The sequence below is a fragment of the Salmo salar genome, chromosome 06, assembly GCF_965601325.2.
Source record: "Salmo salar chromosome 06, fSalSal1, whole genome shotgun sequence".
NCBI classification, from domain to species: domain Eukaryota; kingdom Metazoa; phylum Chordata; class Actinopteri; order Salmoniformes; family Salmonidae; genus Salmo; species Salmo salar.
This window is the reverse complement of record NC_138296.1, coordinates 69,550,348-69,565,284: the sequence shown is the minus strand read 5'-3', so window position 1 is coordinate 69,565,284 and position 14,937 is coordinate 69,550,348. Positions and strand designations below refer to the sequence as shown.

Genomic DNA, 14,937 nt, shown 5'->3' with positions numbered 1-14,937 from the left:
GATTCCCAGTGTCTGCAGCAGGGGACTGGGGATGATCTCTGGTCCTGTTCAGATCTGCAGCAGCAGTCAGCCCCATCCTCTCCGATTGACCTCTGCCTGCATCGCAGAAGTGTTGAATTGCTTGCTTGACCTTCCATTGTTTCACTTGTCTTCTTTTTCTAGGAGTCTATTCTTAGTGCATTATGTGTTGAATCATTAGACATGTCTGAATGATACGGTAAGTGTAAACCTTTATTTTTTGCCAAAATGTTTGTACAATGCGAGCTTTCCAGCCATTGTCACGTTTTCCATTGGAGACAGACATTGAACAAATCATGAACATTGGGTCTTCTTCCACTGTCCTAGTTACATCCAACTTGTTTTAGCTTCAACAAACAGCCAGCTGACCCAAACAGGAAATTGTTGCCAGTCCCATCAGTCAAAAAAGGTTGAGTACAGAATGGGTCAATGACAAATAGACAAATCACAAGTAACGTTCTAAGATGACATGGTAATATTGTTTAGAGAACGGCAGATCTAGCTGTAAACAAAAATGGCTAGTGGTAATTCAGGCAATTAACTTAACAGTTGACATCAAATGCAACTTTAAATATCTACTTGTAAAAACATAAGATCTAGCATCACTTGTATATTTTGTAGTTAAAAACACAACAAAAAAATTGAATATTGCATTCAGTCACAAAATGCCACCTATTCTAGTTATTGTATTGCTGCTATACTGCTCATCTACAGCTGGGTCAGAAAATACTTGCACAGGATAAAACACCGTTGCCAGGTGGTTACCACACGACACAGCATTGCACGTACAGAATGTCACAGTATAAACTTGGTGAAAACAGTCATACTAACTCTAAATTGAACACTAAATGAAAAAAAAAAAAAAAGTGGTTGTGATGCCTTTTTTGAAAAGTAAGTTCTTTAACTTAAGGTGCTTAACATGGATACTGTCTAAGTGCCCTTGCAGATGGTAATGGTTTTAAATAAGATACTGTGGATTTGATCAACAGACAGGTTGTCTTCCCTCTGGAAAGGGGACTGTGACTATAACAGGAGCGTAACTAAGCAATACTACTGTCCAGACGACTGGGGAGGAATTTGACAGTGAACCGGAGTAAAATACAATCTTTCATAGTGCATTTAAAAACAACCAAATACATGTATTTATTTTTTTTACTCGGTTAACACTAGGCTACATCTCTATATAAAAATATACAAAAAAATATGCCTAAATGCTATTTTGTGAATGTTGTGGTCCTGAGGAAGATCGTTAATCCCATTTTAACTGTACAGATAAAAGAGCATTTAAATCCCATCATTGACAATATACACAAAAAGCAATGTATACCAAAGGTATCATTACAAAATACTTCAAAATTAAAGCCAAGCAAATATTGTAATTGGATATGGGAGTGAAAACTTAAACTGATCAAATATGCAATGTTATGTTAACAGGTATCTTGGGAAAAAAAATAAAAAAAGTATGTACAAAAATATATACATCCCTTCCACAGACTGAGGCTTCTTTTTTCTTCAATTTTGAAACCTTTTTCTCTTAAAAGGCATTAATCAAATTCAGTCAGCTAATTAGTGTGTACCTTCATAAAACCATCAAACTTCAAAGAAAGCTGCTCCTGCGGAACTTCCAAGAATCAAGCTTCCCCCTTTTCGAAATTCAAGTTTCCCAATGTCTTTAAATTCAAATTTCCAAACAACTTGTTGTTTCTACAAACTCATGTAGCCATGCGCTGAGTTGTGAGCTTGCGGAGTTGGAGGCCGTGGAGTTGGTTGGAGGGCGGTGTGGCGAAGGTTTCAGTAGACTCTGGGGATGATGCGGTAACGGACCTCTCGGCAGTAGTCGTCCCACGCCGAGCCGTACTTCCTCCTGCACTGGGCCTCATCCCGGGCCTCCCGGTGGACCAGCAGGGTGGTTAGGTAGATCACATAGAAGTACGGCAGGATGTGGGTGAACCCTACAGGACGACCACAGACAACACACACTTCAGCGTCTCCTCATATCACTACACACATATATCACGACGTGTAGATTTACTGGGCTGTTTCTGGTGCATTGTCAGCACAGCTCAGAAAAATACATCAAACAAATTAACCAGCACCTGGTAACTAACCAGCTATGACTAAGTAGCCATCACTCACCACAGGGTAGTGACCATGCCAGAGCCATGATGAGGTCCCCCAGGTAGTTGGGGTGACGGACAAGCCCCCACAGACCAGACACCAGGAGACTCTTCCCCGTGGCAGTAGGGATGGTCTTCAGATCTGGAAAACACAGCGTTACCGCGAGTCCTTCAACAACATGACAGACAATAAGTCCATCCCTTCATCAAGGCAGGTGGCCTGCTAATGTTTATACGGGAATAAGACGAACTGGGATTGAGGACTTACGGGATAATGTAGGGTCTGAAGGATTTCTTCTGAAGGCGTTTTTCTGCGAGTTTGCTTTACGGAAGACGCTAAATCCAATGACTGTAACACGTGAAGACAATGTCATACTGTTATTCATACAACAAAAAGTATATCACAGATTAAATGTAGGATTTATATGAACGTATGCCATATGCCAATACTAAAAAAGTCCCGGTACTGACTAACCATTGAGAGTAACAATGCCTACGATCCAGGGCAGAGAGAGGTGGTTGGGGTGGTGAACCAGGTAGTAGGTCTGGAGACTGAAGGTGAAGGGAACCCACATCAAGTCTCCAAACACCAGCATGAAGCCAAATCCAGCATGGGTTGTATCCATAAGGCCGAGGACAGCCTCCTGAAGAATAACAGTCAACCATTGGATTACATCGTGAGACCAAAAGAAACATTAGGCAGCAAACACAGGTTTATCTGTACCTCATGCCAGTAGGCATCAAGCACATAGAACAGGTGGAAGCAGTTGACCAGGATCATGGCTGGTGAAGGGTAGTCCAGGTTATGGAGTTTCATCTCAGCCAGAGCCATGGCAGCGTTTATCACCAGCTGGACAGAACACAGACATCACAAGTCTGATTAAACACAGTCATTGATCAGACAAAACAATCCATACACTATATTACCAAAGGTATGTGGACACCTGCTCGTCGAACATCGCGTTCCAAAATCATCGGCATTAATAAGTTGGTCCCCTTTGCTGCTGTAACAGCTCTTCTGGGAAGGCTGTCCACTAGATGGAACATTGCTGAGGGGACTTGCTTCCATTCAGCCACAAGAGCATTAGTGAGGTCAGGCACTGGTGTTGGGCGATTAGGCCTGGCTCGCAGTCGGCGTTCCAATTCATCCCAAAGGTGTTACATGGGGTTGAGGTCAGGGCTCTGTGCAGACCAGTCAAGTTCTTCCACACCAATCTCAACAAACCATTTCTGTATGGACCTCGCTTTGTGCACGGGTCATTGAGATGCTGAAACAAGAAAGGGCCTTCCCCAAACTGTTGCCACAAAGTTGGAAGCACAGAATCGTCTAGAATGTCATTGTATGTTGTAGCGTTAAGATTTCCCTTCACTGGATCTAACGGGCCAAGCCCAAACCATAAAACACATCCCCAGATCATTATTCCTCCTACACCAAACTTTACAGTTGGCACTATGCCGTTGTTGCTCCTAGACATTTCCACTTAACAATAACAGCACTTACAGTTGACCGGGGCAGCTTTAGCAGGGCAGACATTTGACGAACTGACTTGTTGGAAAGGTGGCATCCTATGACGCTGCCATGTTAAGTTACTGAGCTCTTCAGTAAGGCCATTATACTGCCAATGTTTGTCTGTCATGTAGATTGCATGGCTGTGTGCTCGATTTTATAAACAGTACCAGTCAAAAGTTTGGACACACCAACTCATTCAAGGGTTTTTCTTTGTTTTTACATTCCAGGTGACTACCTCATGAAGCTGGTTGAGAGAATGCCAAGTGTGCAAAGCTATCATCAAGGTGGCTACTTTGAAGAATCTCAAATATAATATATTTTGATTTGTTTAACACTTTTTTGATTACTACATGGTTTCATAAGTGTTATTTCATAGTTTTGATTATTTCACTATTATTATAATACAATGTAGTAAATAGTAAAAAATAAAGATAAACCCTTGAATGAGTAGGTGTGTCCAAACTTTTAACTGGTACTGTACCTGTCAGCAAAGGGAGTGGCTGAAATAGCCGAATCCACTAATTTAAGGGGTGTCCACATACTTTTGTATATATAGTGTACCTCAAACAGACAAACTAACTCAAATGTACTGTAGTATCATTTTAGGATTTATTCTATGTAGTTCACATTTAACACATTAATGAACACACATAATGGGAAACTGAACACTGAGCTTCTTTTTTTATTTTGCAGTTGTGTGAGGAAAGAAAACAGCTTCATCTACACTAAATGGCTAATATACAGCTGAAAAGTACTTTAAATGGGAACATGTTTCAGTACACTAAACTTACCCAACCCATCAATCCTGGGCGCAGCTCACAGAAGTATTTGAGATCAAAGCCCTTGATCCGGGGGTTGAGTTCACTTCCCATGCAGAAGTCATAAATCACACTCCCTGAGGTGAGAAGAACAGATGAATCATATTGCGTTATCCATTTGTGAGGCATCATGCCAATAGGCAGTACAGCAATCTTTGCCCTTAACTTCATGCTGGCCCATGCCATAATATACCGATATCATGGAATCAATCAGGCCTAGATTGTAGAAGCGTTTCTCTACCAGCGATAACTACACAAACACACCCACTCACCAGAGTTTCCTCCGGGGGCGAGCTGGTCCTGGGGTGCCCAGCGAGAGCGGACGTACAGATAGACACTGAGCAGGACAGAGAAGAGCAGGGAAGACACAGCCAGCTGGAGGAAGTGGCTGTGGATGTAGCTGAGGTCCACCCCCTGATGCACTGCAGCCCCCAGGGCAGCCACCGTCAGCACAAAGGCATGGAGGGCTGGTGGTGGTGGAGGAGACATACAGGATTAACACACAGGAAGTTCTTCAACCAAAGGGTCTTTCCTTACATGACTTATATGTTAATGAAATACATTGGCATAGTGCTTTACTACAGAGCTCAACGTGCTGGGGGTAACTGACCAGTTAATTCCTTCAAAAATGACAAACCAGAAGACATGAAACACAGAAGAATGCCTCACTGTTCATTCTGTACTTCAGCCACTCTCCATTCTTCAGGGGGATTCCTTCTACAACCTGGGGACAGAAACACAGGTTGGACCATCATTCAACCTTACAGGAAATACATTATGAGAGGGATAATGTAGGTAGGATAGGGGACTTTTTGTACATGTTAAAAGCTTACATTATCCCCTTTCACTAATGTAAACACTCCCCAGACCTTGAGAACATGATTTCATGGGAGCCATATGATGAAAGTTTCCTAAAGTTTCCTACATTCTCAAAAAGGCGCGTGTGCTTCAACTGTATTCAGAAGGCAGATGAGCAGGAGAGGAAACTGAACAAAACCTCCCATTCTTCCCTGTAGTGTTCCAGCGTGGACCGTAGCCTACTACTGCTGATTCCTCTCATTTCTGCCCTGGCTAATGAGCAGAAACGAGGCATGAGCGCCAGTCATGTGCTCTGTCCAGGTCATGGATGGGTATCATGTGTATGGCCTGTAATCTAGGAGGTGGTTGGTGTGTGTGTTTGCCAGTGTGTGTACAGTCCTCAACAATGGTGGGAGTAGAATTCTGAGAATGTGGCTGGCCCACTAGACAATCATCTATGGTTCAGTTCTGTGTTTTCTCCACAATGACTAGAACAGAGTGAGCTGATCCTACATGTGTGCCAGAAGAGCAGTGAGGGTATTGGTGATCACGTTACCTTTCCGACAGGCAGCACGTAGAGCAGGGCCTGGAAGAGGAACCAGAGGACCACCATGCCAAACACATGTGGATCCAGCAGGGAGTCCAGGGCAGGCAGAGAGGGGGAGCTCATCAGGCTAGCATCCTCCTGACTGCAAACCACCATCAGTCCCAACACGGCCACAGGCAGGAACAGCATCATGCAGGACACTCCTGCAAACACAGGGGGGAAAGACACTGAGTGACTGGAGCCAAAGGAAGTCGGTCTTCTTTTTTAACCAGTTACTGTCCCTCCCGAAATGCATTCTTGTCAAACAATGTGCAGACTAGCATCCTAGTGCAATTTGATTGGCATAACAGTTTGCAGACCAGCACCATTCTCCCCCACCCCACACTCTCTATCCAGCACATGACAAGCTGGGAGAGGCTCAGCAGCCACATTTCTCTGTTCCTCCTCTCACCTAGCCTCCCTCCAAACTCCAGCTCAGTGGTGATGGGGGCTGTGGCTGCTGCAGGCTTCTGCTCAGCTTCCTTGTCCTCTGTCTGCTCGGCTGGCTTGGCGTCACCGTCATCCTTTCTGCGTCTGAGGTTGTAGCGGCTCTCTAATACCTTCTTCTCTTGCTCCTCCTCTGCAGGTTTCTGGAAGTAGGCATGGTTAGACACACACGGTCAGGCTGAGTGGTGGTACTCATTTACACAGACATGGCTAACCCACAGTGACTTAAGCTCATAGGGAACATAATGCACATCCATTCTATTTGCCACACAAATTATCTGTAGATTTGCATCTCTTAAAAAGGAAAAGTGAACACTTGTTATAGCAGGAAATAGCACCATAAACCATTATTTGGTTTTACTACAATGTTGACAGCGTTATATGGGCATTCTAAGTATTTGTTTAACATAAACTATGAGCAAAGTCTTCATAAGCTGCAATGAGAAGTTCTCAGAGCCTCTGAGTAGAGCAGAGAAAAGAGGTAGCACATGTTCAAACAGCATGTGACTGACTGATGGAACATTAGCAGGACCCTAAGTGGTGCGTGTGGCTCAGTCAGCTGGGGCTTGGTACAGTCTGAGTCTCCCATGCAGAGTCCTCCCAACACACAGGAGGTACAACATGAATCATGACATCCCTACACATAAAAGCCCATTCACAAACAAGCAATAAAGCTAGGGACAGTTCCGTTACAAGTAGTGATACACCGATATTTCCTTGCCAAAGAAAACCGATACCAATATTAAACATTTTAGCTGCCTTTTAAGCATTCCAGTACAGCTAAATAGTTAACATACACACACACACGGACGCAGCGGTCTAAGGCACTGCATCTCAGTGCAAGAGGCGTCACTACAGTCCCGGGTTCAAATCCAGGCTGTATCACATCCGGCCGTGATTGGGAGTCCCATAGGGCGGCGCACAATTAGCCCAGCGTCGTCCGGGGTAGGCAGTTATTATAAATAAGAATTTGTTCTTAACTGACTTGCCTAGTTAAATAAAGGTTACACACACACCAAAAAGTTATTTTTTTGGCATTTACATATACCAGTAAAACATAATCAAAACCCATTTCTTTCACTTACTTGCTGTGCTGTTCCATTGTTAATTTGTTCCATTCTCAACCAGGATTTCTATGGAACGCCATTTGGGTCTTTGCGTGTCAAAGAATATATTATTTAACACTATTTGACGTGCCAAATAAGCTTGTTGACCAATCAGGACCTGAATATGACTGCACGTCACATAATAATTGAACACATTCATACATTTTTTTACGTAGTTATTACACACTCACTCATATGTCACAACGATTCATCGATACGTATGCTAGGATGCATCTACAGTGCTGGTAAAAAAATGTAAAAGCTAGCTAGCTCATGGATGCAAACAATGTCGTTTTGCTTTGTTTTTGGGGAAGAACAATCTGTTTCAGTAGCTATAGTTAACTAGCTATATAGTTAGCTAGCTGTCATCTAAAATAATGCTAATTTATAAGACAGTTCTTATTTGTGGCTCAGTTGGTAGAGCATGGTGTTTGCAACGCCAGGGTTGTGGGTTCGATTCCCACGGGGGACCAGTACAGGGGGAAAAAATTTATGAAATGTATGCATTCACTACAGTAAGTCGCTCTGATTAAGAGCGTCTGCTAAATGACTGAAATGTAAAAATGAATGGTCGGACCCATCTATGTGACGCTAGCTACAATAAGGATTAGCCACAATAGTGGACTTTGCGGTTAGCCTTCAAAATAAAAGTATAGCATAATTCTACTATTTGCATCACTGTCAATGACAAACTTTTATTTTGAAGGCAAACCGCAAATTCCACTATTGTCTCATCCTTATTGTGGCTAGCTTCACAACAACCCAGTCAGGTCAAGCATCGCTAGCCAGATGAAGCTAGCTGGCTGCTTATAACGTTAGCTTTGGGCAACAGGGTTAAGTAGCTGGCTAGCTATTTATTTTCATGAACTGAAGTTCAATTTCAATAGGCTAACAACAATACTTACAAGGATTCCTAAATCATTGCTAAGAATAATGAAAATGACAGCAGTTTACTGGTCATTGTTTTCAGGCTGGTTGTATTGGTGCTAGCTAGGTACCAAGCTAAAGCTAGCTACCCCAGAAGTTGAGGTCAAACTAATTATGCTTTATTACCAACGCGGAATTGTAAAGACATCGTTCGTGACCGGTGTTTGCAGACTTTTTTTGTACCGCTTTGAGTGCTACTGTATTTTTTTTGACACGCAAAGACCCAAACGGCACGCCACAGTATGTATGTCATGAAGCTAATAGCAGTGACGCCATTACTGTGTAACTCCGGTAGGGCAACGTTGGAAAAATAGCGCACTTGGTAGTGTTAACCAGTACTCAACCAGTCGGCGAAAGCCAACACCACCCACGACAGAGAACGGTTGACTGTCAAGGGCAATAAATTCCATTATCTTGGCTTTAATGGGTTTCGCCTTTGAGTTGTCTCGCTGAAATTTTGTTACTCTTTCAAATGACTGCTTGACTTGTTGACTGCTCGATCCACACAGCAGACATGGTGGGCTAGTTTATGAATGCTGTGTTGCACGTATAGCGCAACATTTTACACGGCATCATTACGCCATGTACCTAGATTATATAGGTATGCACGTCAGCTTTGACATCGGTTTTGCACATCGGTGTTAAACTAGACATCGGCTGATACCGATATGTTGACCGATATATCGACCCATATATCGTGTGTCCCTAGTTACAAGTCTAATGCCAAACTTGCTTACAGCCCAACAAACATATTCATTTTGTTCTAGGAGCATTGACATCATTATGGATAGACACAAACGTAAAAAAAATAGATAAAGGACATACAGTATCTAAAGTCTCACCTCATTGACTTTGTCAGCAGTATCATTCTCTTTGTTTTCATGCTTATTGTGGCCATTGTTCTCAACTGGCCTAGCCTGTGGTAAATGGAGTGAGGGAAGCAAAACGTCAACATGAGGAAAAAGGAACGTGATGACAAACAATACAGAAAAAGAGGCGCAGTGTCACTATGTAAAGATGGACACACTGGTCACACACAAAGTTTGTAAAAATCTTTGGTTTATTACACTGTTATTAGCCAACCCTTGATCTACTATCAAATAATGCCATCTCTGAGGTCATGCATTTTACTGTGCATTCTGAATACAACACACACATGCAGCAGAGCAACACTCAAAAACAAAAAGCCATTCTAAATCCCAGCAGCGTGTGTGACATGTGTTCCTCACCACAGGGCTGAGTCTGATCTCCAGCACTTCTTTCATTTTGGGCTCCTTGCGTGCAGCGGGCGTCTCTGTGGCGAAGGTGCCACTGGTGGTGCGTGACGAGGAGCGCCGGGTGGTCCTGGCTGGAGAACGGGAACGACTGCGCCGCCGCGACGGAGAGCGGGAGCGAGAACGACGGCTTGGTTTAAAGCCAGTTGGATTCTGGAACATAAGTTGACGCATTTAGCAAGGTTACAAACGTGTTATTACATAGCTGAATTTTAAAAGGCCAGCACCATTGGCGCAATCAACATACCATAAGAAGATAATATTTGAGTATGCACTAGCATAAAATAAGATCAAAATTCCTGAACCTTGTCAAGATAGAGAAATTCCAGCCATCTGGGTCATGTCGTCAGTGACCTGGTTGCCATGGAGATAGTGCTCCTACCTTCATGTCAGCCTCTCTGAGCTCCAGCTCAGTGCCATCCTTGTAGATGACCGTGTAGAGCTGAATCTTGGCATCGTAGCTCAGCACCTTGACTTCGTAGAATAGGCTGCTACCAGGCCAGCGGCCCATCACCATGTCCCCACTCTGAAACCTAATACCCGGCATCCTCATTTACCTGACGGAGAGAGATAGAGCACACATGTTAAAAACCAGGGGAGTATCATGGGGTGGTCTAAGCCACTGCCGCACATGTATAATGTAGCGCTGCCAGCATGGGTTCAAAACAGGGGGTGTTTCTCTCTCCCTTTGAAATACAAGAGGGTTTTGAAACTGTTGTCTCACTCAAACTTCCGTTTTCATGACTGGGCTTATAAAAGTAAGTTTCACTCCAGTAGCAGCTTTCTGAGGAGCTGCTCTCATGCTGTCTGACAGGTGATAGGCTCTTCCACTCCTCAAACGAGGCTCTGTATGCTGTGCTCGTGTGATAAATAAGATACATGACAACTAAGGAAAATACAGGAGCCAATTTAATTCCACCAAATTATGCAAATTACCCTATAGACTGATAAGCAACCGTGGTCAAATGTATTTTCGGCAGCTAACCGTTAACATCCCTAATTACAATGATCCACTTTTTCAGATGAATTGGGTGTGCATATCAAAACGGTCTACGACGGGGACAACTTTTCTTCCGAAACATTTCCCCAATCACACTAGATTTAGGCAGATTAGGCTAGATGAGACATTTACAGTGTGCATTAAGAACAAGCAAATGGGGGACAGATGAGCACAAGACTTGACACAATGGAGCAGTGAGGTCAGCGGTATGGAAGGGGATGCGGAGCTCACAGAATTGCTGACGTTCCCGTCCCCACTAGGGTTAACTCTGTAGTTTTAAAACTAGTCATTGCCACTCCAGCCTCTTATCACTCTCTCAATAGCCTTAGTACACAGAATACCAGTAATGTTCAGGTAACATCTGAAACGGCATTTTAGAAGTTTAACAGGTTGTGCTCCCATGTCAAATCAACAAGTGAAAGCCTACTCTGGTTGTACAACTGTTCTTGCCACGGACTATTTAAAACACATACACACTATGAAAACATAGTCCTCGTGAATATAAATCTTAAATAGAAGGGGGGAACTGTAGACGTGAAGTGCCTGACATACTTGGACAACTCAGTCCTTGCAATGACCACAAGCACCTATTCACTGGCATGTGTCATTTTTCATCAAATAAAAGTCAAAATGGTACGTTATATCACAGCTGCTGAAATATATACAATTTAACTTATCCTTCTCATAATGGCCCACACAACTAATCCATCTGTCATAGTTGTCAGTAATCGTAAAGCACATTCCATAACATCTCCATGAATGAATGCAAAACCCGACACACCACGCTGTCCCTGTTGAATTCCTCCATATGGTTAAAGGTATAGCTAGCTAAACGATGCGGACAGGGTCCCCTACGCCAGGAAAGATGCAAGGTATGATGTGGGGGAAGCTTCGAAAGTCAGCCCCTCGTCTTTTGTTTTGTGCCATACCTTAGACACAGCCCTTTAAATACATTTCAAATGAAAGTCGATTCAATCACTTTATGATGAAGAATTTAAACAGTCCTAGCTAATCGTTTACAATAATGTAATAGGAGTTTGTAATTGGTTTTCTAGAAGGTTCACCAAACCACCGCCAGGTGTTCATTAGAGAAGTTTAACCAAAGACTTGTCTATGTGTGGTTCAACCGTCCAATGAGGTTTTTTTTTGCCATCCATCTTAATGTTAGCTAACAGTTTTGCGACTAAGGGCGTTTTCACATATGAAATTCGGTACCCTGGTTCGGTTTCCTGAAGCGTTTGGGAGAATTCGACAGAATACGTTTTGCTTTCACAAGACCTGAAAACAACCGTTTAGGGTGCGATTAGCAAAACGCACCTTCTACATGACGTTAGCGAGCTAGCTTGTGTACAACGGGCAAAAAAAGTTCCACGCGACTCGCGCTGCCGTGTCACAATAACCTCGTAGGCGGTGGGCCTGGATCTTGGACCCGCGCAGGTCCAGGATTTGTTTGCGTTTCACACACGCTTTATTTATAGCGGGACATCAGGGTACCAAACACTACAGGATACGGATCGTAAGGGGATTTGTGAAAGCGCCCGCAAGTCAGTTGTGAACATATTCCGGAGATTTAGCCTAAATTGTAACGTTTCGATACCAAAGTGTGGAAATTTAATTAAAACATGCAGACAGTTGGATATATATTTAGCTATATAACATTAACCAGCAAACCAGAACGTGCTTTGAGTAACCAAAAACAAGCGTTACCTAGCAACACGGTTGGATTGAGTTGGAAGAGCAGTCAAAACCGTAGCTACAGGTTGTAGCTAGCTAACTACCGGTACTGCAACTAACGGTATTCCAAAATATGAGGCAATTTACAAAAAATAACCGTTCGCAAGACGGCTAGCTAGCTAACGTTCGCTAGATTCGTGTTAATGTTTGCTAGCTAGCTGTCTCTACTCATTTAACGTGAATTGTAATTGCTTCAAGTGACAGCGGGTGGAGGGAAAACGTCATACATTCAAATCCTCGCTAATGTTGGCTAGCTACGTAACGTAAGCTAGCAGGCTACTTAGTGGTAAGTCGGGTATGTTAGATAACGTTAGCTAGCTAACGTTTCAGGGCATGTTTACATTTTTGCAACTGTAAACATTGCACCGACGCCTTAACATGTGCAGACAATAAATAGGTAGTTAGGTAGCCTATTCATTATAAGCAGTTAGGTTAGTAAATTGCTCAGCAGCAGCGCAGTGGTTACCGTAGCTGATCCCACGGCCACGCAGCCCAAAACACAGTCAAGAATAACGTTAAGCGACCAAGTTCTCAGCAAAGACATTTAAAAAGTGACCACATTCATGCACAATCAATTATTAATTAACGCCCTTACCCTTAAATAACAAGCACAACTCCAATTACGAAAATAACATAGGTATCTCTTTAAAACCTGGAACGAAAGTGAATCGCAAGCTAACGTACGTTTAAAAACTGCAGTTGAATGCATTCTCCCTCCCTCCATCCGCGAAGCCCACCAGTGTATAGGATGGCGCGAAGCCCGCTGATTGGCTACAACGCTGTTCTTTTTAAATTATGACATTTTCTGATTGGTTGTCAGAGGATTTTAACAGAGTGCTGATTGGTAGTAACCGGCGTGTCCTATGGTTTTCTTTGTTTATTGTGTCAGATGTCTACCAGCGCCGGACAAAATGGAGGAAATTATTATATCTCCCACACATTAAATCATAAAGGTCACCAACACATATTTTCCCAACTTTCTATTGTACTCATGCATTCTAGACCAGAGCAGATGTTTAATCTAATTAAAGCCCAGGGTATATAGTGCTTGTTATTTCATCTAGCTGAAACTAAATTAGAAGAAACAGTGCGATACACCTCTATCAACCAAATAAAGTCTATATGAGATCAAGTTCACATTCACATATTTTTGCAGGAGTTGCTTTCAACATTACAAACCAGCTGGTGTTGTCATCACAATATGAAGCTCTGATTAATCTTCAATGTCAACACATTGCCCTGACTGACTGTACAACTGTGATTTTAATTTAGGATGTCGCTTTATAGGCTTAGAATGATTTCAAAACCACATTCAAGGAATCAGACATTGCAAGACAATGTTGAAACATGCTGATTATGAAGGATGATTATCATGAAACCAGTGTTGTAAAGTACTTAAGTAAAAAATACTTTAAAGTACTACTTAAATAGTTTTTTGGGTATCTGTACTTTGCTTTACTATTTATATTTTTGACTACTTTTACTTCACTACATTCCTAAAAAAAATAAATCACAAAAGTTCTGATGAAGGCCATGAGGCTGATACGTAAAGCTTATTAAAGTCTAGTCATGCGTCCTCCAAAACATGACCCGCCAAGCCGCGCTTCTTAACACCCGCCTGCTCAACCCAAATGCTAACCACATCAATGTGTTGGAAGAAACGCTGTTCAACTGATGACCAAAGTCAGCCTGCAAGCGCCCGGGCCGCGACAAGGAGTCGCTAGAACGCGATGAGCTGAGAAAAGCCACCCCAGCCAAACCCTCCCCTAACCCAGACGACGCTGGGCCAATTGTGCGCCGCCCTATGGGACACCTGATCACATCCGGTTGTGACACAGCCCAGGTCTTTAGTGACGCCTCTAGCACTGCAATGCAGTGCCTTACACCGCTGTGCCACTCGGGAGGCCCTCTACTTTTGATACTTAAGTATATTTAAAACCAAATATTTTTAGACTTTTACTCATGTAGTATTTTACTGGGTGACTTTCACTTTTACTTGAGTCATTTTCTATTAAGGTATCTTTACTTTTACTCAAGTATGACAATTGGGGACTTTTCCCACCACTGCATGAAACATTATCTTGTGCATCAAAAGTAATGATTGCATGGAGAGTGAAAACAACTGAGCAGAGGTGTCAAATCATTCACAGTTCATGACTATGTATGGAAATAAACAAGATTTAGAAAAAAATTAAATCAACTCTACTACCCAATTACAGCGTTCTCAGCCCTCTCTCTCCCTCTGAGTTCATGAAGCCAAGCAGCTGCTTAGGGACTTCCTGTCTTACAGCAGTTTCCGCCCTCGCAGAGCATTCGCTCTACTCCGGCTGCTACACCTAAACCTCAAATGAGACATCTCAGCCCTCCTCCAGGAAGTGTCTTTATGCTGTTCATTATGTTGCAAACAACTGCACACAGTAGTAGACTCCCACTGTGAGATCTTGTCACCCCTGTGAAAAGAAGCCGCAAGACCAGATGCAGATGACTGGTTGCGCTCAGCAATTGTGATGGGCTCGGGCTCAGACAGCAACTGTGTGTGTGTGTGTGTGGGGGGGGGGGGGGGGGGGTAAAAATAGCACAGGCAAGTCTTTTGAGATATTTC

General features: G+C 43.0%; 1 protein-coding gene across 3 annotated transcripts; it reads right to left on the bottom strand.

Moving 5' to 3' along the window:
* Window positions 1–213: 213 nt before the first annotated feature.
* Window positions 214–14,563, bottom strand: LOC106607865 (delta(14)-sterol reductase TM7SF2). 3 transcript variants are annotated; one of them, XM_045720889.2, is made up of 14 exons: window positions 14,545–14,563; window positions 9,984–10,158; window positions 9,557–9,754; window positions 9,170–9,244; window positions 6,260–6,437; window positions 5,818–6,011; window positions 5,133–5,187; window positions 4,736–4,930; window positions 4,437–4,540; window positions 2,860–2,985; window positions 2,611–2,779; window positions 2,404–2,484; window positions 2,155–2,277; window positions 214–1,970 (listed from the first exon to the last, which is right to left on the bottom strand). In XM_045720889.2, the coding sequence occupies exons 2-14, from the start codon at window positions 10,152–10,154 to the stop codon at window positions 1,810–1,812; spliced, it is 1,830 nt and encodes a 609-aa protein (XP_045576845.1). In that variant the 5' UTR covers window positions 10,155–10,158; window positions 14,545–14,563; the 3' UTR covers window positions 214–1,809. The 3 variants fall into 3 exon arrangements, with proteins under 3 accessions (XP_045576845.1, XP_014060786.2, XP_014060787.2); XM_014205311.3 differs by lacking the exon at window positions 14,545–14,563 and adding an exon at window positions 12,931–13,082; XM_014205312.3 differs by lacking the exon at window positions 14,545–14,563 and adding an exon at window positions 13,020–13,069.
* Window positions 14,564–14,937: the final 374 nt, after the last annotated feature.

Excerpts from the sequence above, each read along its gene's own strand:
- LOC106607865 (XM_045720889.2), bottom strand. The coding sequence starts at position 10,154 with ATGAGGATGCCGGGTATTAGGTTTCAGAGTGGGGACATGGTGATGGGC. Across the intron at positions 4,931-5,132 it reads GCTGAAGTACAGAATGAACA|CCCTCCATGCCTTTGTGCTG; the intron begins GTGAGGCATTCT and ends CACCACCACCAG. Across the intron at positions 1,971-2,154 it reads GGCATGGTCACTACCCTGTG|GGTTCACCCACATCCTGCCG; the intron begins GTGAGTGATGGC and ends GTCGTCCTGTAG.